The 26746-nt window shown below is 36.5% G+C and overlaps 1 protein-coding gene across 6 annotated transcripts in view; it reads left to right on the forward strand.

Annotated features, from left to right (window-relative positions):
* pyd (zonula occludens-like protein polychaetoid) overlaps positions 1-26746 on the forward strand; it is a 111701-nt gene that overhangs the window by 25479 nt on the left and 59476 nt on the right. For all 6 annotated transcript variants that reach the window (XM_032435098.2, XM_032435076.2, XM_032435072.2 and 3 more), the window contains exon 2: positions 22361-22436. In XM_032435098.2, coding sequence (XP_032290989.1) covers positions 22361-22436 — 76 coding nt within the window. The remainder of the gene's footprint in view (positions 1-22360; positions 22437-26746) is intronic.

Genomic DNA, 26746 nt, shown 5'->3' on the forward strand with positions numbered 1-26746 from the left:
ACCCATTAAACATGGGTAAAAAGCGTATAACGTATTTGTGCAAATGTATGCATCAGCGGAAGGAAGCATTTCTGACCCCATTAAGTATATATATTCTTGATCAGCTCGTCCGTCTATCTGTCCATCTGTCCGTCCGTCCGCCTGGATATCAGAACCTATGAGAGCTACATACTTGAAATTTTAGCTGTAATCCTCCTAATGCCCGCGAAGGTCGATTTTATTCGATAACTTGCCCCGCTTCCAAGTAATCGATAATAATCGGTTGGAAATCCGATTTCTTGGGGCAATTTTGGTAAATAATAAGATAATAAAATAAAATAAGAAAAATAATTGACTTTTTATAATACACGAATATTCTATGGTACAATAAGATGCTCTTCTCGCGTTAAGGGCAGCTCATCCATGCTCATTTTCATTGAATTCTATAACAGCATTGCAATCGCGATTGTATTGCTTTCTGTGCTGCACTTTTAATTCGTTGTTTTCTAATTAGGTCTTAATTATTAGCGTGGCTGTTGATTAGAGGCGGCAGCAACGGGAGCGGCTTGTTGCAAATTCGAAGTAATGCGGTCAGTTGCGTATTCCAACCCTGCCAAGGGAACATTGTTTCAGAGTATCCCCTAGTTAGAAGCTCCCGACTAGAACCTCTTACTTGTTTTTATTAGCCAGGTTAGCCTTTTTTGCGTGGCCTAGTCTATACGAGTCTAGTTCATAAAACCATAAAATGATTAATTTATACAAGAGTCTTTTGAAGTTTATATCGCCAAACAGAAGTCAATTCAACAGCCTTAAATGTTTTCATTTATTTATAGATACTTTATCTGTAAGTTTGTTCTGGCACCTATTGTAAATGCTAGCAGCACGAGAGGCCAAGTATGAAACCTCTAACAATATACACATATTTTTTCATACAATTTCAGTTGCTATTGTTATTATTGTTACGAATAATTTGCATAGTTTGTAGAGTGGAGTGGAGCTATTGCCATTTTTAATTCAAAATTTTATTTACGACTTGATTTATTGTTGCTGTTGTTGAGGCCGTTGTTGCTGCTGTTGTAGTGTAGCTTCTATTATTTAATGATTATTATTGTTGTTCTGGCTTTGGTTTCTTCATTATCAGCTTCGTGTTTCACTGCACGTGTTTGGCTTGTTAAATTGTTTAAGGCGAGTTAAATATTGTGAGTTGTGGGTTGGCAAATGGCCAATTTGGCGCTATTGCTTTGAAGTCAAGTTTTGATGGCTCAAAAGTAAGCACTGACCATAGCTGGAGGCTTCAGATGTACATATATAGCCAAAATATTTAAAAGGGACTCTTTTTACGCAGTTCCACCGAACTTTTATTAAACTCAATGTAAGAATACGCAACGAAAATAACATAATTACTTAATAAACCTAATTAAAGTAATTTTAGGCAAATTATTTTAAGCTTTATTTTTGCTGGCAATGATTTAAGAGCAAACACTCTCATGATAATAATTTATATAAATACGAATTTGTATGGGAGAACTTCTTTCTTTTCCTGTTGGATAAGATTAAGCGACGAATGTGTAAACATTTTCCCATTATGGGATCCAAAGGTGAATATAAATATATAAGTTAGAGCAACAATAGTTACATTTAGAAGATGGGAGTCGCTTTTAAATAATTAACTTAATAAAGATTTAATGCTGTTTTTTTAGCGAAATTCCGTCAAAAGTTGCCCGTAACTAATAATTGTATCAAAATGCATACCAAACAGCCATGGAATGTCGCATTACATATACAATACCGAGTGGGGTATAAAATTACACGGATCGTTTACAAATTGTTAAATAACAAATTGCATTGGCCATAGGCAGTCAGCCAAGTCGACATAAACAAGTGAGCACGTTAATAAATCATTTTTGTACCAAAATGAGCCACCCTTTTCCTCCAATAGGCCAACTAGGGGGCTGCCAATTGGTCAAGTTGCCAACTAGTCAAAACTGCCAAATATGCCAAAATGCAGGTGGCAAAATTAGACACAAAACACAACGCCAAACCAATATATAAAAAAAAAGTAAAAAGTTTTGACAAAAATAAAATATTGTGAAAATTGCGCAAAATGCAATAACTTTTTTTGGCAAGCCACAAAACTGACAACGACAGCGATTTGTTTTCTGCGCATGCGACGCAATTTTTTATCACATTTATTTACACAGTACGCGAATTCGCATTGTGTGCCAGATTTTGTTTGTCGTATTGCTGGCAAATATAATGGAAAAGCCGGCGCCACGGTGTCTTGCCAAAAAATGTATTGGAAACATGAAATTATGGTCAATGTACGCTGCAATTTTATTTATTTTCAATTTTTTTTATTTATTTTTTATTTTCTGGTCAGCCACATGGAAAAATAAGCAAAGAGTTCAGGAATTAAAAGACGATAATAATAACATGAATCCATAAAATCGCAAAATCGTATTTATTTATTAGCTTTTGATGCGCAATTTTTTTTTTGTTGTATGTAAAACAAAGCGAATAAACAAATCAAATTCATCTTCATTATGTCTAATGACTTCAGCAAATGACATCATCAAAGCTTTTTTGCTGATAGTTATTTGGTTTTAAGTGGAAAACAATTTCGCCGGCCACATGTAAGGCCCCCGTCCATTCCCATATTAATCACCAGTAGTCTGTAACATTTGAGGTCTGCTCGAATGCAACGATGCAAAGCATTTCATACCATATAACACCATACGAGCATTCCGTTCCATTATATTCCAATTTTATAAATTTATCGCACCCGCGCCGGCGTGTGATTCGAATAATTGCTTTACAATTTGCCGTAGCTGTTGAGATGTTAATAAAAGAAAAAAATTAAATATTATTGTGCCTTTGGCATACAAATTGTTTGATGTATTTATATATTACACGCTCAGATATGTTGGCAAGATATCAGGTGTGGCTACGAGCATTTTGTTATACATATCAATCTGAGATTCTGAGTTGTTGATATGAAATATTCTGGACCCTGAAACTCTGAGCTGCCAAGTAATATATGATTCATTCAATATGCTGTAACATAGCGAATGCTTTGATTTCCAGTCACGCTCTCAATTTTTCGACAATTTTTGGTGCGATCTTTCTTTATCTGTTTATTTGCAGCAAAGTAAATAATATTAAATTGGTTAATTGGTTAATTCTGCTTCGATTTATGTTTTCTAAATTCTCCTTTGACGTTGTTTTTCTGCTGCTTTGAGATCTTAAATGAAAACATTAATAACTCATGTAACACTGTATTTTTTATGCAATCTAATACAAAAATATGTAAAAATGTACACACACTCTTCTGTTGACACTCCTCATTTCACATTCGATTATGGGCTCGTCATCTACTGTGCGGTGAGCTAATGTGCAACGGCGGCTTAAGATTGCCTCAGCGTTTGGGGAAGTCTCAAGCTTATCGTTAAATTTCAAAATTTATTGTAATTTTTGTGAAGGGCATAAAAAATTTGACACTTTCGCGTCAAAGCTCTTATGGCGCTGGTCGCGACTGCAGAAGAGCAGCAAAATCTTGTTTTTAAACTCAAGCGAAATTGAAAACTTGTCAATCCTGTTCAACGCTGCCGGGTCATTATGTGGTTTCTCAGAGAATCAGCTTAGCCCAGCATTAGATGAGATCCGTTTGGAATACATCGATCATATAATTTGTTAAACTCGCCTTAATTAGTCGCACACAAACATATATTCATATGTATGTATATATATAGTCTTACCAGAATACGAGTATTATTTTATGTATTTAAACACGCGCAAATCGCATTCTGGGACTTCGACCCTGTATCTGTATGTAAAATTTCTTAACACTTAACAAAACACCTCATAAATTTTATGGGCCAAACAAAGCAAGACGATTTGAGCATAACTCAGGGCTCTTAGTAAAGAGCTCCACTCATTAGAGGCGCAACAAAATAAAGAATCAAATTCGAGAATCAAAAACAAAACCAAACCCAGCCAAACCTCTAAAATTTGAGTCGTCGACTTTAACAGCCATTTTGTGAGCGCTTGGCTTGGCACCGTCCGTTCTTTGGCTCTGTTGTGACTTTATTTCTCTCGTATGGCCATACATATGAGACCATAAATGTGAGCATTTTTATATGCCATAGTGTACTTCATATATATGCTTTTCAACTCTTGCGACACGCTATACACCATATATATGTGCCCGTCGCGGCGTCATTGAGTCGCTGGAAGGCAATATTTAAAAATCACTTTTGGTCTGCCTCAGACAGAAAACAACAAGCAAAAATCCAAAACACAAAGCGGCCACAGTGGCCGGCTTTTGTCATAGAACTTCACCCACATAAATAACTGCAGGTTTTCTTGGCTTGATTTCCTTAGAGAACTGAGGTAGTTTGGCATTGTAGAGCTACCCTGAACCCAGCAGCAAGCCGACAATTCAACTTAAATGTACAAAAACACGCTGCAGACTTTACGCATCAGTTGTATTTCTGCTTCTTCAAATTGGCCCACTCTACAATGTTTGAGAAATGCTTTCTAAGTTAACTTCGTTGTTTATAGTCCGACCTTTAAGAAATTTTCAGTGCTTAAATACAGCATAGAATAGAGTGTATATACCATAGAACAAGGCTCTACCTTTTCATTTTTAACGAAATAAATAAAACATTTTAACATTTAACATAACATAACATATAATCCCTATATAAATACTATACGAGCAATTTCGTATGTATTTTGGTATCAAGGTCGAATTTTTGAGTTATGCTATTGATATTATGAAATTGGGAGAGATATTGATAAAAAAATACTATAAGCTCATGATATGTATGATATAAGAGAAACGTTATTTTAAATTCAAGTCTTCAGTTCTTGTACTTTCCGAGAGCGAGGCGTTCACACAGACCAACATGGCTTGATCGCCTCAACTTGTCGTCCTGATCAAGTATATATATTTGTAGCTAATGGAGTCGGCGAAAAGTATATACAAAGGGTATCTACAAGGGTAAATATTTTGAGTATTATGGCAAAAAAGCGAAATGAACTCTGCGAAAGCAAATTCAAATTCAAGCAAATTATTCTTGAAGCTTATATTCGTATCGGTAAGTGCTCCATAAATAAGTTTAGTATTTGGCGTGTTTCTTTGCTTAATATTTGTATTGTTTTTGAGTCTGTTAACGCAGTTTTTTTGTTTTTAGTTACTCGCACTACTCGTCATACCCGAGTTGTTTGAACTGTTGGCTCAAGCGCACTTTTCGGACAAACTCGCATACAATTAATACTAGAGACAATGTACATACGCGTCGCTAGATACATTCGCTGTGCTGAACTCGGTAGCCGCCTGTTCGGGCGAGTGGGCTGTGAGTCGAGATTAAATATGTTTAAATATTTATCAAATGTGGGAGTGTGCGAGACAAGTTTGTGAGTCAGCCAAGAACAGCGACTGTTACCTAGTTGAGAATGTTGGTCAGGGGTCGCTACAGCGCGGTGACGGGGTCTCTCATAACGCTCGTTTTTCGAGTGTTAAATGAATGCTAAATATTTACGCTGATTTATTTGGTGCATTAGAACCGGGCACTAAGTGCTATATAAATATTAAGAATGTGGCTATAATTCAGTTGGGTTGTATTTCTACATATTGTAAAGATTTTTTTTTGTATATTTCTTTGCCTGTTTTAATGACACAGTGGCTGCATATGGAGATGTTTATCTCACTGAGTTTTCTCTTCACTGCATATAGGCCATAAGATTACCACAATAACCGCACCGGAAATGCGATATCCAGTGTGTGTTTGTGAGGCTGATGGAATCGGAGCTTTCTCAGGCCATGAGACCGCACAAACTGTAAAGTGAGATCAGCCAACATGTTGACATCCATTTCAGTCAGTCAATCAATCAGTCTTGTACAGCGCTCAAGCACACACTCATCATATTGACAGGCATGCTTCCTTATGGCTGTGGCAGCCTCTCTAATTGCAAGAGCGCAACAGCTACTACTACTACTACTACTACAGCCACTATGGAACTACTATGCTACACTTTTCCCAAACCCAACTGTACAGGATGTGCGCGCCAATCTTGGCTGGCAAATACCAGATACATAGACGCTACACCTTGACGTCGTCATAGAGCTGTCATTCCAAGTAGTTGTTCATGTTGCTGTTGTTTCTGTTGTCTTTGGTCTCTTGTGGAACGCTTTCTGCTGATTTTTTAATTATTTATGCTTAAGACACGTTAATGATTTTCCCTGGAACTGCACAGATGCGGTTGTTACTGCCGCCTGCTTACTCCTGTTGCAGTAGATGTCTTGAAGAGACTTTGCTAGTTACTTGCCCCACGCACACAGACTTACGCACACACACACGATGTGCCTCGATACGCAATTATTGCTTTGGTTTTATAGCACTATTCGCCACAGTTTGACCTGTAAACCGATTTGTCGGGTCTGCCAACTGTCAATTGCTCAACTGACCCCGTTCAAATTGGAAAAACAAGTTCTTCTGTTTGTCAAGTTGTGCTTGTTGTTGACAAGTGTCTGAAACTGCAGATTTTTATCGATTTGATTGGAATGGAATGCTGTCAATGAAATGCCAGCGTTATAATTGAGAGTTAATGATCGCACAGACATGGTGTTTACGGTTCAGATTGAGATTTCAAGTGAAGATGTCGCGTGTGCTTATTAAAATAGATCAGCGGTCTGCTCATTAAATTCTAAATTGAATTTAAATTTTTGTTCAAACAGGTATTCATAGAGTTAAATATATTTAACTTTTATCAGCAAGTTTTTTTTATGGTGATATATTACAGATATTTAAATAACTTTCAACATATAATGCGGATATAGAAAGACTGTGCCACAAAATGAAGTTTACTCATTAATTTTGACAATTAAATAAATTTTATATAATTATTTAAAGCAAGCAAATGCTTGTTTTTTTTTTTCAATATACAAACTACTTCAAGAATCCATAAAAAGAGCATTAGGTGAATTTTATTTTCGATTAAATGAAATTACAATGCATTAGCACAAAAAATCGGTTGATTAGTTTTAAATGGCTTCTTAAAATAATAAATATGTTTCGATCTGTCGCAATTATTTAGATACCCTGTATTTAGTGAAGATGTGCAAATCTAACAGGAATAAGGTCCCAGTGAATATATACGAAATACAGTACGAAATCTGTACGAAATATTGTCTTACTTCTCTAAAATTGATTAATATTGATAAATATATATATCGAATGCATTGTGCAGGGCCTAAGGTAGTAGAATTCTAAAGATACTAGAGTCGTATGTTATAAAAATAAAACAGTATCAAGAGCATAAAGGCAAAGTTAATATGATTGAAATAAACTGAATGCCAGGTTACAATTTCTCGTACTGCAACCAAATGAAAATATGAAAAAAGGCTCTGATCCATCTTAGCGAGACATTAAATTTAGAATTTATTAGATTGAAACTTGTTCCTTGCCTTTCGGAATGCATTCTGTATATAAATAAATATAGTTCATTTAACTGGAATAAGTCGCAGGCACTTTTAATTGCTGTAGCTAATTGAACAATGAAAATTGTACTGAAAATTAGCGGCGTGATTAAGTAAACATTTGCGGCGCATAAAATCAATAACAATTTATCAACATGCCCGATGTCAGTGGTATGAAATAATAAAATCACACGAATATAGTATAATATATTGAATGCATTAATTGTAATGCACACTCACACATTGCAGCAGCTGGTTGATGCGCTTATGTAACCCATTTTTATTTTTTTTTTTAATTTTTCATTCTCAAATAACTTGCACTCAAACACGGCTCATCATTTGGACAGACAACGGCACACGAAGCAGATGTCAGAGCTGTTGTTGTTGCTGTTGCTGTTATTGTTGTCAACATGTTGGCAGTTGTTGCAAGTTGTTTGCAACCTTGATGGGCCGCATCTTAGTTGTAACGACACGACACTTGGTCTTGGCATGACAATTGAAATGCAATTAACCGGCCAAGCGCAATTAAGTCGACAATTAACGAGTCACCAAACAGTCACCCAACCAGCTCTCATAATTGCCATTAAATGCTTAGAGGTTTGTTCCGTTGGTTTTGGCCACACTGGCCAAAAAAACAAAACTAAAAACTTGGGCAACACTGGCGGCGGCACGCCTTACAAGTTGATTTAATTACAATCAGAAGCGGGCCAAGCTCGCGGCTCTTCAACGACTTGAACCCAAGTTCAATGGAGCTGTCAATGTGCCCGCCTCGACAGTCCCTAGCCCCATTGCAATTGTAATGGCATTTGTTGCTATGGTATTTGTTGTTGTTCTTGTTTTTGTCAGTACTCGCTGTTCTCGGTTCCACCGCTTCTTTCTGTTTATGTTCTATGGGCTTCATTTGAAAATTAGCCTAATGGCTTATGTCCCTGCTCGGGCGCCGTTTGTCCGGGCTATCTTCGCACGTTCCAGTTTTGATGATGTCTGCGGTTGTGTCTCCCATTTTCCGGTTGCAGTGCGTCGAGAAATGCAACTGGGAATGGGAAAAATTAGCCTATATGCAATTAAGTTGGAGGAAAAAGTGCAGCTATGAAATTTGCTTTTAATGCTAGCGCTTCTTATGATGTTTTCTTTTTATTTCTTCAGGTCATTGTGCAAATTGCGTAAAAATATGTTTGCTGGCTTTTGAAAGTAGGTTAAGAATTGTCATAATTGGTTTGCACTTTTCAATTGCCATAATAGAGAGATTGTTGCTGCTGTGCAGCAGTTAGGGAATTTTCTAATTGGCATAGTACTGGAAAGAAAAGTACTGAATGGGTTGAAATTGCTTGAGAAGTAAGGTGAATGATTACTTTATCTAATAGCTAAGCAAATTGATGACCCTATTAGCACTTCTTGTGTGTTACATAAAACTAAACTCATGATATATGATAGAATATTGATGTTGAACGTTAATGAATAACATAAGTATTTTATCGATCATACGATTTCGAATAACAATAATAAAATGTTATCATAAAATGTTATTCACATCTAATCGGAAAGAACGTCTTACTAAATTACTTATCTATACAGGCAATGATCGGTTCAAAAATTAATAAAATTACTTTTGAAGTATATTTAATTAAGATAAATAGTTTATTTAATAAAGATGTGATATGTGAATATAGGATATACAAAAGCCGATACTTGCTTACGTATATCTGTTAAACTTAAATGAACCAAATACAATAAGTATAACAGTATCAATGGAATGACTTTCCAATAGAGGGGTAAACCTTATTGATAAATTATTTGAACGTTTCTAAGCATTTCTGGAATAAAATAACTATTTAACATTGATTTTACAATTAATTTCACAGAAAACGATCAAAACAGACACAAATCATAGGCATGAGTAGTTTTTGTATGCTCTCGGAAAGCTAAAGCTCTATTTATAGGTAGAATTCAGTGGAATTATTGAATATCTGCTAGAATGCAATTATTGCAAACGAGCAATAAAATTGATGATTAATTAAATTTGTTTATAGCCACGCTGTCGAACTTGCATGTTTTCAATAAAGCGTCCGGCAGGTCACGTTTGCCGCTGTCCACTTGCACTTGCAGCAATTTTAATGCCTTCCGTTCGCATTTCAATTGAAGCACAAAAGTAAAAATGAACATGTGTTACACACTCGTGCATGGTTGTGTATTTATCGAAAAAAAATACGAGCACGAGAAAATGCTAGAAGTCGAGCCGAATTAAATTTAAACAGAAATCGAAAAATTATAGCATCAGCGATTTATTTAATTTTTGTCGTCGTCTTCGACGTCCTTGCGTTGACTGTTTATGCGGAATGAAATTTGAATGAGGCCACGACCAAAGACGGAGCCTTTGCCGGGTCCCATGGCCACGGACTGGATGCAGTGAAGCGTGTGGGGCGACAGCTGCAGCTAACGAATTTCTGTCATAGAATATGAATACATTTTTTTATATTTTTTGGTAGAATTGCAAATTTTTAGCAAAAAGCTATACGAAAAGGGATTATTTGGAGGCACATGTGAAAGGAGTTACGTGCAACATGGCTTGGGTTGGTTAGCGAAAAACGGAAGGTGGGTGCAGAAGGGTTGCAGGAAACACATGTGCTATCAGCTCAAAGGGGTGTATCAAATTTCCTCAAAATCATTATGAAAACGGTATTTACCAAAGACAGGGGCGCACGCGACCTTATGAGCCGATTGTAGACTATGAAGAGCAGGAAGAGCTGCATATGCACATACCATACATGAGTCCTGTGTGCATGGATACGACATGTGCCATGTGCCATGGCCCCGAGCTTTGTCGGGGTTGAAATTCAAGCCGTATAAAGCAATTACAAGTACAAACACTTGTTGTAATGTCAGCTGTCAATAGCACGAGTCTGTTGCGAATTGTTGGGGTTATTCCTGCATCGACTAGAGCCGATTTTCGTTTGCCAAAAAGGTCGAGGGTAACACACAAATAAGAGTGCTACAGAGAAAGGAGAGCTGTCAAATCAAATACGGTTAATTTAATGTTGAATTTGTAATCAAAATAGAAGTAGACAAACTATTATTATCGGTGAGATGGTGAGATGAGCTTTAGCATAATTGTATTTACTTAAACTCTTAAAGAAATCATTCAGAGTTAATAAATCATGAATGCTGATAAATATTTATTTCGTAGCTGGAAGTACAGTTGCAAAAATGTTAGGAAAAACATCAAAATATTTCATGAAATTCAAAAAATCAATTATTTGCAGCTAAAACTATATACCTTTAATTACATTTATAAATTAATCAATTAATAATAATAACTAGCGATATTCACACAGACTTTTTATTTTTTTTTTTTGAGATCAAAGTAAAGAAGTCGCTGTTGAGGTAGGAGATGTTGTCCATATTGAATTGCTTAAAAGGAATATAAGTTTGAGAGTTTGATTGACTCTTTTTTTAAAAGCACAGAAAATGGTTTGTCATGATGGAATATATGTAACTGGGCTTGATAACTTAAGAAATTTGTAACTACTTAGTAAAAGCCAGAAAGATCAACAATCGGTAAACACAAACAACTACAAATTTGAATTTGTTGCCGCTCAAAGATTTATGCATAAACTCAATTTTGTGAATAATTAATTATAAGCTTTTGTTTCTAAATTTATTTCCTTTTATTTTGAGCTCTTCCTCGTGAGTTCATGACAACAACAATAATTTGAGGCCCCTTCAAATTTATATGCCTACAAATAGAAGTGCCATCGAATTAATCGCCACTTTGCGTTTTCGGTTTCGTTTTTGAGCTGGTCATCAAATCGAGGCCTATAATGGTTTCTAGGCCCACAGCCGACCTTCAAAAACATAAGCGTAATCGTTGGCAGACAAATGGAAAAATCAACTAAAAATAGCAAAAACCATTTGCAGAACAAATCAGCGTCGTCATTCATGCGGCCATCGAGTAGAAGATGTTGAATTAAACGCTGCCAGCTCATTCATAATTCCACAATTTTGTTTCTTTACATTTCTATTTTTTTTTTATTGTTTGCTCTCGTCTGAGCTTTGATGAGTTGCCGCACTTGAGAGCTGACTTTTGATGTTTGAAATTGTACTTAAAAAAGTGCTACAACACTCGTACTTACTTGTGTCCGTCAGTTGAAGGCGGAACAAAATTAAAATTCAAACAAAAAACAAACAAAAATCTTTAAAAAAAAAAAAACGAGCTAATAAAATTGATTAACATGGGGCGCAGTTGCAAACTGTTGATGACTGTCAGAGCCAGAGCACGCCCGCGCGCTCAATTTAATACATATCAGCGACAACATCAATTGACTTAGACAATGCTGCTGCCTGCGTTAATCCCTCAGATACTCTTTGGGGGCACGACAGCTGCCGTTGCGACACTCTTGACACTGCGACATTCGCTAAGCCTCGTTTAATCTATGTGACATTTTGTTTGGCGCTGCATTGCGACAAATTGTGGCTCATGTGTATTTCTCTGCATATTGTTTTCTGTTTTTTTCTCTTACTTGGGCCTCTTAAAATTAAATTTGACGGCCGCAAAAGCCGCTCATTATGGCTGTGATAAATGGTTAAGGCGTGCGATCTGCATGGCCTGCACTTAATCCGTTCGAATTACACAGTTTACCTCAAAACATTGAATCCATAAATATTTTATACGATCTGCATGATACTTGACTTCGACCCGAAAGTTCAGTTCACTTTGCCGTTTCATTAATTATGCGCATAGTTCGAAAAGTTACCGTATTATAAATTTAAATACCTGTAATTAAAAAAGAGAATTGATTTTAGCATTGCGTGCTTACAATATTTAGAGATAATAGTTTATATGAATTATGCATACGTTTTAACCGTTTTAACTTTCAATATGTTTTTCATATTTACACAACATTTTGATTAGTTATTTGTGATCTTTGTTTTATTTTCTGAAGCTCTAAATGTAAATAAATGAATGGATTGTCCACGAAACTGAGCAGAATTGATGTAACACAGACTTATTGTTTAAATATAGATTTCACATTCCAATCAACAATCCAGCCAACTATTTTTTGTTGTTGATTTGTATCGCATATCAAACTTCATATCATATATCTTACAGGCTTTTTATCTCTGAATGGTTGAGCTTATTCGACTCCCATAAGTCTCTTTCTCTTTCAATAAATTGCACAATTCTTCTCTAATTGAAAAAAAAGCGAGTACTTGTCGCACGCTTTGGGCTTTTCATTTCTCAGGGGTGTCTGGGTCTACCTGTGTAAATCGCCTAAGTCTCTAAAAATTATGCCACTTGCGTCATTTTGGATACCATTGTTGTTGCTGTTGCAGTGCTTACAGTAATTGTTGCAACAATTGCAAAGTATATTATTTTCATTCGATTTTGTTTTTCTTCTGTTTTCTCTTATTGTGGCAGCTTTCGGCCGACAGCGTTGTCTGGCGTAACTTGACACTCTAGCAGTAAAATTGGCGCGACAATTTCTGTCTGTGGGTCTGTCCGTCTGTCCGTCTGTCTGGCTGCCTGTCTGCCCCTTTCGAGTGGGTCGCTGTGGGCCTGTGGACCCGGTTAGCCTAAGTGGTATCATATTTGGACCCGACTTTTGTCATATGTTTGTTGTGTTTAGTACGTTTTTTTTTTTTTTTTTTGCTGACATTTCTATTTACACTTTGCATTTGTGTTTCAATTTGAAATTTATATATAAGTCTGGCTGTATTTTTCCTTTATTATCTCATTGTTGTACCGCATTGTGTAAAATGTTTGCACAGTTTAATTTGTTGAATAAGATTTATGACAATTGTAATATATGCTTACGCTCACTCTTTACTTGTGTGTTGTCAACAATAGCAAAGACGCGTATTTAAATATATATACATTTGCCAACAAACTATTTTCTCACGCTGATTATTTTATAATCAAAAAGTTTTTTTCTCTTTTAATGCAATTTTTTGTCCTGACTTTTTATAGTAATTGTAAACTTGACCCATCCCTTGCCAGTGCAAACCGCAACAGTTGGCTGCATTTTCTAAAAAATCATTTGCATATTTTTGCAGACTCGTCAGTCTGACTTCAGTCTGGGAAAGGCATTCTGCCAAGCGTATATGTATATATTTTTGCTCTCATCTCTTGTTTCTAGATAAATGTGGTGTTTCTAGTCACATGTACAACTCTTGATTATAGCATCATAAGGCAGTTTATACTTATATATTGGCCGCACCGAGGGCCGAGGAACTTTTTGGATATCAACGACTATTAAGACCGCAAATTTCCGTAAGATATTTCCGTTTCCGTTTCTCTCTCTCTCTCTACGCTCCGTAGTTCCAATGTTCAGTATTTTGGCTGAGGCATTAATCTGTACTGTAGATTAAGGTAATATTTTGTGGTTTTATTTGCATTCAACTCATTATCGCCAATGAAGTTCGCCTCTATTCTTATTTCCATCTGCAATCATAAAAAAAAAAAAATAAAAATGATGTGTAATATCTACAAAGCAAAAGCCTAAAATCCATAAACATATGTGTAATTGCTACCGGTGATGTCTAGTCATTTACTTGCTATCAAATATTTTTACGAGTAGTACAAACAATTTAAGATATCTTGAGAGTAAGCAGAGTTATCCAAGTCTATAAGTCTTAAATGAGTTTATGAGAATCGCATAGGGGATCAAAAAATTGTATGCATAGTTGTTGAAGGGCTATAATAGAGCGACTCCCAAATTATTATTTATATTGCTAATTATTTACGAAACTTCATCAAAATCGGATCACTACATATTGAACTTGTCAAATGCGACAATATGCATAAAATAATTTGAAATTTAAAAACATGTCCGCACCAAACAAGATTTATCTATATTTATTGGCAATATTAATTGGTAATTGGTAATTCACATTATAGGCAGTTGCCTAGCAGTTGGTAACTCAACTACATAATCAGATGAGAATTGTTCTGGTTAGTTGTGAAGCTTAAACAAAACGAGACTGAAATTGTTAGCTTCAGCTCCACAGAGAGAAAGAGCAACAGCCTTTAAATGTGCTGACGACGCCTTTGGTTACATTTGTGGCAGAACATGCAAAGTTTTCGTTACATATTCCACACCATCCAGACGAGGTAATCCAACCTGCCAAGCACTTAACTATGCCAGTGCCGATGTGTGTGCAGTGTGTAATTTAAGCATGTTATATACCTTTGTATGTTGTTATGTTTAAACATTGCACGGTACAAGCTAAAAATCAGCATGCCTACTGCCAACTGCCAACTGCCAACTGCTGCCTACAGCCAACTCCCAACTAGCAACTGCAACAAGCGAGCTGGCCCTGCGCCCGTTTGCCTTTCGACAACTGCTGCAGGTTGCTGGCGGCGCATAAATTTGTTGCATGTAACAACGACAACAACGCGGCCATAGTTGGGTGGGTTGCTCATCTCCCTGCTGGGATGGGTGAACGGTGTGTATCCGTGAGAAATTCTATGTTGATATTCTCACGCATGTCTCTAGGATATGCACGAGTGAATTTCAGTTGAGGCAACCTACCAGACCTAGTCGGGTCCAATAATTGGTGCACTATTTTCCATGAGTTTATTTTAGTTTAGTGATTTTTGCGCGCTACACTTCAAACTCAATTAGCATGCAACATGGGAACACAACAGAGCAGCCAGACTGCAGTTTGTCCCATGTTAAAAGCGTGGTCCGTGCCCGCTTGTGGCTGCCACTTCAGGGTGCCGTTAACACTGGCAGCGGTACAACAACAAATTGCAACAGGTTCAAAAACTAATTTGCATGCATGAAATCGCTAAGTGAGCCGAGACACGACCGAGACACATCGACAACCCCCCTGCCCGGCATTCACTTCATCTAGTCATATGCTTCAAAAGCAAAAAAAAAAAAATAAAAATAAAAAAATAGAGTGAAAAACCCGTCCAAAACTATACCAACTACCAACAGCTGGGGCCCAACCCCGACAGTCATCCGTCGCAGACTTCCATTGTCTGCCTGGCCATGTGCGGTTGGTCTGTTGCACTCCGCTCATTTGATCTTTGGCCAGACAGCCGCTTTTCAATTGAACTTGAAGTGTTTGCCGCAGCTATAGATCAGAATACACGCCGATCCAGGTACACTACACATAATCGTACACTGCCATAGATATTTACAGTCAGTTGCTTGTGCCACTTGCCAGTTGCCAGCTTGTCTCTGCCACAAGTTCTTAGGTGTCTGCTGTTTTGATTCGAGTTCTTATCCATATGTGTTTTACTTATTGCTCTACTTTGTCATTCAACTAGCCAGATATTAGAACTATGACACAATAAAATATCTAATCTAATAAACGTTATTTTACATTAGTGACACCATTGATTATCGATTTGAGACTCTATATATTATCGAGAAATAATGCACAAGTCTCTTAAATCATAGATCTTTTTAAATAATTAGAATTTGATTGTAGTTGTAGTTAATATTTGACAAAAGAAACTTGGTGTTATTTTTTGAATTTAACATTTTGTTTGATTATCTAACAATGCCGAAAATATGTTTTACAAAATTTTTTGCTGTTGATTTATAATATGTAAACAAAAAAGAATAAACTATGAATTTTAAATATTATTTTTTTTTTATTTATTCTTCGATAATATACATTCAAAAGAATTAATTATTCTGGCATCGAAAAAAAAACAGTTCTAGTTTCCTGCACCTGAAATAAAAAAAAATTATATTAAAGACAACTTGCTTTTGAAATCGAAAACTCATAGAGCCAAGCAAATGGTTTAAGTTCCTTTTACATTAAATAAATATATTTCAATATTTTCAAGTATTTACAACTTTTTTGCCTTACATTATTCTGTTAGAGTATTTAACCTTTGTCTATTTCATGCTTTTCTATTAAATGATTTCAATCCTATCAATCAGTTCACGTATACGTATGTATATTGTTATGCATATATATATATATATATATGTGGGTTGGGTAAATGCTGTATACCCAAATCCCACTGTGCACAACCAACAGCACAAGAATCCCTAGACAACGAACACGCTAAAAGACGAACGACGAATACACGACGCGTAACAACGAGCAAAGAAGACGGCGAATTCGCAGACGGCGAGTTATCCAAAAACGACGATCAACGAGGACAGTGCAAAGCCACGAGGGCAACGTACTGGACGTAGAGCAGAAGATGTTTGCTCGTTAAGACGAAAAGTTCAACGCTGGACCTGTGTGGTATGAAGGCTGAGAACAAAACGACGAAACGACGTGTTACTTTGATTCGAATGATAATCATCCTAAGCAATACAATTTGTTAAATCAACAATACACTTGTTTATAATAAACTTTTAATATAAAACCCCACATTTTGGGCGCTCGTCCGAGATTGAGCAAGATTGAGCGAGATTGAGCAAGTGTGAGCAAGATTGAGCGAGATTGAGCAAGTGTGAGCAAAAGTGAGCGAGATTGTGCAAGATTGAACAGGAGTGAATAAAGTTGAAAACGATCTTACGTTACAACAACAATTGTGCAAAACAAAAAAAAAAAAAAAAACTATTCAAAAAAAAAAATGTCGTGCCTTAATGATTTAATAAGTGCTAGCTTACGCTCAAGCAAAAAAGGGAGCATAACTGCGTTGCACAAGTTCATCTTTGAAAATGAGGGAGACAGAAATAATCGCAAACGTCTACGCGAATTTTCTGGCTTCGAGTATACAGAAAATGACGCAGAGTATAGTGCGAAGAAGGAATACGCATTGAACAATTTAACGCAGGCTGACCTTGTATCAATATGCAACATTCTAGGTATAGAATATGTTCACGCAGATTTGCATGGACACATTTTTCGTAATCTGATGAAAAACAATTTGATGGAATTCAACGAAGTAGACGAAGAAGCAACTGACGACGAAAATGAAATAGAAGAGGAAGCAGACAACGCTTCATTCCAGACCGCTGACCTTCGAAATAGGGAAAACTCGAAAACTAGGAGAATTGCTGAAAATTACGAAATTGCTCCTCGCTTTGCGATCAGCTTTCGCGACGTGGAAGAGAGCATTCGTTGTTTTGACGGCACAAACACTATTCCAGTAGAAGTGTGGATAGAAGAATATGAAGAGCAGGCAACACTCACGTATTGGAACGATTTCCAGAAGTTTCTGTTCGCAAAAAAGGCACTTAAAGGAATAGCGAAACTCTTCGTATTGAGTGAGAGAGGTTTAAGCACTTGGAACTCTCTCAAACGAGCACTCTTGGCAGAATTCAGTTCAAGTGTAAGCAGCAAAGAAATTCACGAACAGCTCGCGCAGACGAAACGCAGCAACAACGAGTGTGTATTCGAATTCTTTTATAGAATGAAAGACATTGCTTCTCGAGGTAAAATTGCAGATGACGCTTTCATACAGTATTTAATTGACGGAATAGATGAGAGAGGTGGAAACAAATCCATATTATACGGTGCGAAAAATTTAAATCAATTCAAAGAAAAGTTGAAATATTATAAAACAATGATTGAAAAAGAGTGTCGAGTCGAAAAGGAAAAAACAAAGCGTAACGATTGCAGTGTTAAAGAAAGAGACAAAAAAGCTTTCAACGTAAGCAAAGATGCAAAAAAAGATGTGAAATGCTTTAACTGTGGTGAAAAAGGGCATACGTCTAATTATTGTCAAAATAAAAATAAAGGAAAAAAATGTTTCAGATGCAATCAATACGGTCACATCTCGAAAGATTGTGAACAAATTGAGAAAAGTGAGGCCGTAATATCAAATACACGCAGTTTGCAAGCCAAAAACGATTTATCCTGTAAAGAAGTATGTTTCTCAAATAAGAAATGTGTAGCGTTATTTGATACTGGCAGCAAATTCAATATCATCCGTGAAGACTTTTATTGTGAAATTGGCAAGCCGAAGCTAGAAATCTGCAATGTTTTTCTTATTGGATTCGGCAGTGAGCGCAGTGAGAATAAAATAAAACCAACTGGACATTTTAAACATCTAATTCTTATTGACGATGAAGAGTTTATACTTGATTTTTACGTGGTTCCAATTAAATGTATTGATGTCAAAGTTATTCTTGGCGAAGAACTATGTTTACAGGCTGAGATTGTATTTAGTCGTAACGGTTTACAAGTTCGCAAAATGTCAAACAGTGAAGAGATAAATATACTAAGAATTTGCCCTGAAGACTTCGACTGCGTATACGACATAGAAGACACAGCAAGTGAGTATGCTAAACAAGAAGTTCGAGAACTTATTTCGAACTATGAACCAAATAAGACGAAGACAACAAATGTAGAGATGCGCATTGTAGTAAAAGATGAGGCACCAATATTTTCACGGCCGCGCAGATTGGCGTTTACGGAAATGAGTATTGTCGATGAGCAAATTGATGAGTGGCTTGAAAATGGCATAATTGAAGAATCTACATCCGAGTTTACTAGCCCGATAGTACTTGTTAAAAAGCGCAATGGTTCAACCCGGCTATGCATAGATTATAGAAGAATCAACAAGGTAATTGTTAAAGACCATTTTCCTTTACCACTAATCGAGGATCAGCTGGATCGATTACAAGAAGCGAATATTTTTAGTACAATTGATCTAAAAAATGGATTTTTTCACGTACCAGTGGCAGAATCAAGTAGAAAATATACTTCGTTTGTAACACATCGAGGACAATATCAATTTCTGAGAGTGCCGTTCGGATTTTCAAACTCACCAGGTGTTTTTCAACGCCATGTTAACGCGATATTTCGTCACCTGTCACGCAGAGGAATTGCTTTGCCATATGTAGATGATATTATCATACCAGCCAAAAACGAGCTAGAAGCGGTGCAACATTTAAAGGAAGTTATTGGCACATGCAAGGAGTATGGGTTGGAGCTTAACATTAAAAAATGCAATTTTTTAAAGAAACGTATTCAATTTCTTGGTCATGTGATCTGTAATAAAAAGATATTCCCATCACCAGAAAAAATTGAAGCTGTATCTAAGTTTAAGATGCCACAAACAATAAAGCAGGTAGAAAGTTTCTTAGGCTTGACAGGCTATTTTAGAAAATTTATACCAAATTATGCTACAATAGCTAGACCTTTAACGGAGATGACCAAGAATAAAGCGAAATTTAGAATTGAAATAGCAGAAGAGAATTCGGTTAACTTATTGAAAAAGCTTCTTACTGAAAACCCTGTGTTAAGTATTTACAATCAAACGTGTGAGACAGAGGTACACACAGACGCATCGATTGATGGCTTTGGAGCAGTTTTATTGCAGAAAAGCCCCGAAGATTGTCAACTGCATCCAGTTTACTTTATGTCAAAAAAGACTACAGATGCCCAACGTAAATACAGCAGCTATGAGTTAGAAATTTTGGCAGTCATAGAAGCATTGACGAAGTTTAGAGTGTATCTTCTAGGTATTCATTTTAAACTTGTAACAGACTGTAATGCATTTGCAAAAACTCTAGAGAAACAAAGTTTATGCACCAGGGTGGCACGCTGGATTATGTTCCTACAAGAATACGATTATACAGTAGAACATAGAGCTGGCACAAGAATGAAGCACGTCGACGCTTTAAGCAGATACCCAGTAATGATAATCAACGAAGATAGTATCAGTATTGCTATGAAAGATGCACAAGCCCGAGACGAAAAGATAAAAGCAATTAAGGAAGTTTTAACCGATAAAAATAAAGCATACGACGACTACTTCATAAAATCAGGTATTCTATACAAACTTATAAAAGATGATGAGTTAATAGTAGTACCCAGTGACATGCAAAAAAGAATTATTGGCTATGCTCATGACAAAGGCCATTTTGCAGCAAAAAAGACCAAAGAGTTAATTTGCCGAGAATACTTTATTCCTAACCTCGAAGAGAAGATAAAAAAGTATATAGATTGTTGCGTTCCCTGCATTTTAACAAATCGCAAAAGAGGCAAACAAGAAGGGCTGCTACACCCACTACAGAAGGAAGACGTTCCCCTACACACTTACCACATCGATTTCTTGGGTCCACTTGAGTCAACGCATAAAGACTACAAACACATTTTGGCGATTATTGACTCATTTACCAAGTTTTGTTGGCTGTATCCAACGAAGTCTACTAATGCAAACGAGGTCATTACAAAGTTAACTAATCAAAGTATTGTATTTGGTAACCCAGCATTTATCATTACGGATAGGGGCTCTGCCTTTACTTCGCAAGATTTTGTTAAATACTGTGACGACGAAGGCATAAAACTAGTTAAGACAACTACAGGCCTACCAAGAGTGAACGGTCAAGTCGAGAGGCTGAATGCTATAATTATTTCAGTACTCTCAAAATTGAGCATTGATGACCCAACAAAATGGTACAGACACATCAACCAAGTACAGCAGGCAATTAATTCGACATTTTCCAGAAGTATTGATGCGACACCTTTTGAGCTTTTAGTTGGTGTAAAAATGAAAACAAAAGAAGATCGGAAGATTCGAGATATAATCAATAAAGAAACAATAGCTTTATTTAATGACGATCGAACCGAATTAAGAGCAAAGGCAAAAACACAAATTTTAAAAATTCAAAATGAAAATAGAAATACATACAATTTGAGACGAAAGCATGCAAGACGTTATAATGTTGGCGACCTTATTGCCATAAAACGCACACAGTTTGGTAGAGGCCTAAAATTAAAGCCTAAGTTTTTGGGGCCCTATCAAGTCGTTAAGATTAAGCATAACAACGCGTATGATGTCCAGAAAGTAGGTAATTGCGATGGGCCGAAGAATTCTGCAACGTGTGCCGAATATATGAAGCCATGGTCCATTGGCAGCGATGACGAAGATGACGAGGAAGCATTCGGGCCGAACGCTTAGTCAGAATGGCCGAATGTGGGTTGGGTAAATGCTGTATACCCAAATCCCACTGTGCACAACCAACAGCACAAGAATCCCTAGACAACGAACACGCTAAAAGACGAACGACGAATACACGACGCGTAACAACGAGCAAAGAAGACGGCGAATTCGCAGACGGCGAGTTATCCAAAAACGACGATCAACGAGGACAGTGCAAAGCCACGAGGGCAACGTACTGGACGTAGAGCAGAAGATGTTTGCTCGTTAAGACGAAAAGTTCAACGCTGGACCTGTGTGGTATGAAGGCTGAGAACAAAACGACGAAACGACGTGTTACTTTGATTCGAATGATAATCATCCTAAGCAATACAATTTGTTAAATCAACAATACACTTGTTTATAATAAACTTTTAATATAAAACCCCACATATATATATATATAAATATTGAAGTGTCTCTCGTGGCCCTTGTTCGTTTAGTATCTGCGCTGATTGACATTTGTCGGCATATTGACTGCTCCATTTAAATGTGATCACATACAGATAGCTGCATACGTGTGTATACGTAAGTGAGTATATGTATATGTAAAAGTTGATACAATTGCGTTGGTTGGTCGATCGAATGTTGTGTCATAAATCAAGCCATATACAACGTTTTATATACCTTGCTTGTAAGGTTAAACATTATTGTGGCCGTGCAGAATTTTGTTATTATTGTCTTCGATGGGTGCGTAAGTCTCAATGTTTGTATATCCAACTGATTTGCAATTCCAATTGATGTGTGCGTGTGTGTTTGTGTGCGTCTGTCTGGGCTGCTCTACTAATTATGATTTATAAGCAACGATATGGCTAATTTATGTAAGTCTTGGCTAAGTGGCAAGTGTGTTTACCATTTTCAAAAAGCATTCGTGTAACTATTACAATTTTATCATGTTATGGTGTAAGCAAAAACCAGAGATAACTTAAGTTATAAATTGTGGTATGGTAATGAGTTTATTGTGAATGTTATTAATGCTGTGTGATTTGTTTTGAGCCAAGAACTTACTCAAATTCAAAGTTCTTAAATAATTCTTTATATATTATCTTTAACAGATGCTGCCAATAGCGAGCACAGCCCGGGCGAGGAAAAAATGCAAAAGGAAATTGAAACGATCGACTACATTGACAAGTGAGTACACGCAAGCAAAAAAAGAAACATAAAACTAAAAGCTCAAATAGAACCAGTAATTATAGAGACAAATACGGAACCTAAATAGGTGTCAATACAATTTAATTCGAATCAAAACCAAATCAATTCAATCGCAACTTTGACAGCCAATTTAAGTTGCAGTTGAAAATTACCAACTGCCAAACGAGTGCTGTAATTTTCAATTGCGCTTTTTTACATTTTTATTTATATTTTTTTTTTCGCTCTGGTAAACGCCCTTAAAAAAACACACGAATTAAATTAGACAGTCGCCAGAGCTGCCACCAATTACAAGTGGAATTAACTTGTAGCAATTTCAAAACCATAATTGTTTACTAATCTTGGCGTTGCAGTTACCGTTTGGCCATTTGGCCATTGCCGGAACGTTGTGCAAATTGTGTATACGCCACGTTTGACCAATCCTCAAATTGACAACGCTGAGTGCTGGGTGTTGCGGCTTTGATTACTGTGATTGTTGTTGGGTTGTTGGTACATGAAGTACAATTACAATTTGTTAGTTGTTCGATTGTCGTTCCTTTTTGTTCTCTTTAAAGTGGGTGACCACAGTTTTTTTTATAGGCTAGGACAAATGAGGGTTTTAAATTATGAGACAGTATAGTCTGGTTTTTTTAATGCAAAATATGTAAATGTCTGCGCTCTTTTGTGCCTTGAAGTCAGCTAAAGTTTCATACTTGGGTGTGAAAATGTAACCAATTCAGTTTAGAATTAAAACATAATAATTTGTAAGAAATAGATCTTCTTACTCTTGCAGCAAAAGGTAAATGTGTTTCAAAAATAAATATCAGAATTTCTAAAATATATCAAGTTATAATAGTTCTGCTAATATAATCTGTATATTGTGTATATATATATTCATAATTGATCATCGGTCTTATATATCATGTAGGTCTGTAGAAAGAGTGGCTCTAAAAAAGAGCTTGACTAAACTTGGCAATTACGAGCTTCTCAATTATGTTCACATATCTTTTTAAGCCCGTAAGCCCTGTATCAATTGTTAGCACTCAGACGGATTTTCTCTTCATATTGATTGGCCTGATGAACAAATTTATTCAAATTTGCAAGTCAATACAATTCCATGTTAATGGAAACTAAACGACGCAAACTTCCGCTCTTGTGTGGCAGCACTCAATAAATTGTTATCTAGAAAGTCGCACTCGCTCTCTTTTTCTCGCCTTGTGCGCTTAACCCAAAGAATTAGCCTGATTGCACAGGCTTTAGACGTTACCTCTTTCATGTTAGCCATGGAACCAGTTCGGCCTGAAGTGTGAATTATGCAGCAATTTTTTTTAATTATTTTATTACTTGCGGTCATGAGCACATTTAAGCCATTTGTGGACGCCAATTGGACAACAACAACAAGCGTCTCAATGATCGCCACAGTTGTTACCATTTATATGGCCAATGAACACGGGCGAGTTTCAGCTCAAACACACACATACACACACACACATACACACACACACACACACACACACACACACACACACACACACACACACACTTGAGATTGCGCAATATTTAATTCAGTTAAACAGCCGCCAAAATCGGCTGGTGTGGCAGATTTTGCAGTTTTTGCTGACACCGGCAACTTGTTAAGTTTTTTCCAACATTAAATGGTAATTTTTTTCCGTCGTTCGTTCGACTTTTTCTTGATCATGTAGCCCGTCCAATCGTTGATGTGTTTAATACATAATTTCCTTATCGTTGCGGTCATATTTTTTACTTTTGGATTTTTACATTTTTTTTTTGTATAATTTTTTGTTACCCGTTCAGCGTATAAGCCTGGCTAGCTTATTGATATGTAGTCGAGATTTTGCTTCTTAAAGTTTAATGACTCCAAAATAATTATGACATTCATGTTGTAGTTGCAGTTGTTGTTTTTGTTGCACTTGTTTCAGCTGTTTGCTTTGGCTGTTGTCTGCCTGTTGCATGTGTGTACAACACTTTTTTGGTTTCTCGGGTTGTATTGGAAACTCGTTTTCGAGCTGCAGACATCACTTCTTGCATGAAAAATATTGCAATATTATAGCCAGGCAGCGACATTTAATTAACTTCCCATAAGATATTAATTACCCATGGGATAACATTGATACGTATACGGGATACAACCATATAATTTCATTGGCAGAACAAAAGACTAAGACAACAAACTAGTGAGCCTTTGGCATAAACGAGAATAGCCAGATAAATAAACATGAGTTCATTGGATTTATATGCATTTATCATTTTTTATTCTGTTTTTTACAACCGAAAAATATTTTATTTAAGATGATCAGATCGCAAAAAAAGCACAAGTAAGATTATTATTGATTTAAATATTAAATATGTTTTCTTTATATTATTTATATGAGCTTTCATAAGCATACTCCAATCAATAAAATAATAACTTCTAACAATTGGTATACACCAATCAATATTTTCATATAAGTATTATTACTTTTCAGTCACCTTAACGGAAATGTGGGTAATTTTTAATGCTTTGCAAATTGCCAAGCTTTCAGATATTGAAAGTAAAAAATATATCTTAGTCTATACCACCCGCATGCATGCACAAATTTGAGAAACATACAACTTTCTATAAGCCATCAAAGATTCAGTTTCACTATTAGGTTTGCAAACAAATTAAATACAAATGCGTACAATATATATACCCATATATATATTTCTTGATTAATTATATTGCACCCACAATTTTGGACAGTTGAGTTGATTAGCATTTGGACACTAACAAATGCTAAATCTCAGCCAGGTGTTAGGTTTCTCTCGTAAATTGAGTTGAGTTCATTCAACTGGAATGCAATGGCACTATAAAGCAACTAATAAATCCGGGCTTACGTATATTTCTCAGCTTAAAAGCGATGTAATCTTTTTAATGCCGTCTATAAAAATGAGGCAACAACTTTATTTAGTATTATCCCATTAAATGTGATGACAGCACTTCTTCGCCCACACAAACTCAGGCTGCATGCAAAACAACATTCGCATGCGCGCTGACAGGCTAAAAGTCAACCAACTACTTAGCTAAGACATGGCCATAAATTAAAGCATCATCATTATACTCAATTGCATGCGCATAATTAGAATGTTATCAACGGGTTTATCATATCTAGACGCACAAATTGAACAAACTCATCTGAACTCCTACAACTTAATGAGGCAAATGAATCGCTTTCTTTTGGATGGCCTTAAAATTTCACTTTCGAAGGCGCCATATCAAAATCAAGGCTTGTTTTTGTGCGTGATCACGTTTTATACAAAGTGAACAAAAGGGTATGCTGTTTTTTAGCAAATGAATGTAACAGGCAGAAGGAAGCATCTTCGCTAAGTCGATCTATCAAACTCCCTGTCTGGTTGCTTGCCTATCCTGGTTACCCAAAATTTGAAAAATATATTCATAATATCGATAAAAATCGCAAAATTCAAATAAAGTATTGCGATATGGTTTGCATATAGTTCCCACTGAATGATTCAAAGTTAATAAAGAACTCGTACGGGGAAATTAGAAGATGAGTAACTGCAGATGCGTGCTGGGTTCAGGGTATTTGCTAGTCGGGCGTACCCGACTACAGCAGTCTCACTTGCTTTCCAAGCGTCATCTTTGCTTTGGGCTAATCGGTAAAAAACTGGCTCAGAGAGAAGTGGCTCACGTATGCAAATGAAGCCGAAGAGTCAACAAACGCACGAATTGATGGCAATTTGTCGCATGGCTGCCGTGGCTGTCGTTTTTGTTGTTTTCCCTAGCCGTAACGCATTTAAATTAGCATATACACGCACGCACACACGAACATATAAAGTGTGTGAATATTGAACAGTTTTTTGGTGTTTTAATGTGCAATTTATTACGAAATTTCCTACGCAAAATTCATGTGCGAAAAGACTTTCACTGAAGTGAGTTTTTAATTGGTGATATTTTAAAGATTTCGTTGCACTCTCAGGATTGCAGTTGTTGTTGCTGCTGCTGTGGCTATTCGGTTCGTGGTAAAAGCAAAAGAAATCAAATGTTATTAGTTTTTTGGCCTGGCCTGTACGAGTATTGGCACTTATCAGTCGGCTAGCCAAACATCAAAAGCCTTGCAAATAATAAGTAGTTGGACACCAACTCGTACTTGCAGTTTCAGTTGCAGTTGTCGACTGTGCCCCCTGCTGCTGTTGCATGCCTTTGCGTTTGATGAACTTTTGCCAAGAGGAAACATCTAACTGTACGGGCGTTGTGTTTGCGCGCTGGTGGCATATCATTACACGATGTTACAGCGATCAGCGCGACGAAAAAC

The sequence above is a fragment of the Drosophila virilis genome, chromosome 2 (assembly GCF_030788295.1).
Source record: "Drosophila virilis strain 15010-1051.87 chromosome 2, Dvir_AGI_RSII-ME, whole genome shotgun sequence".
NCBI classification, from domain to species: Eukaryota; Metazoa; Arthropoda; class Insecta; order Diptera; family Drosophilidae; genus Drosophila; species Drosophila virilis.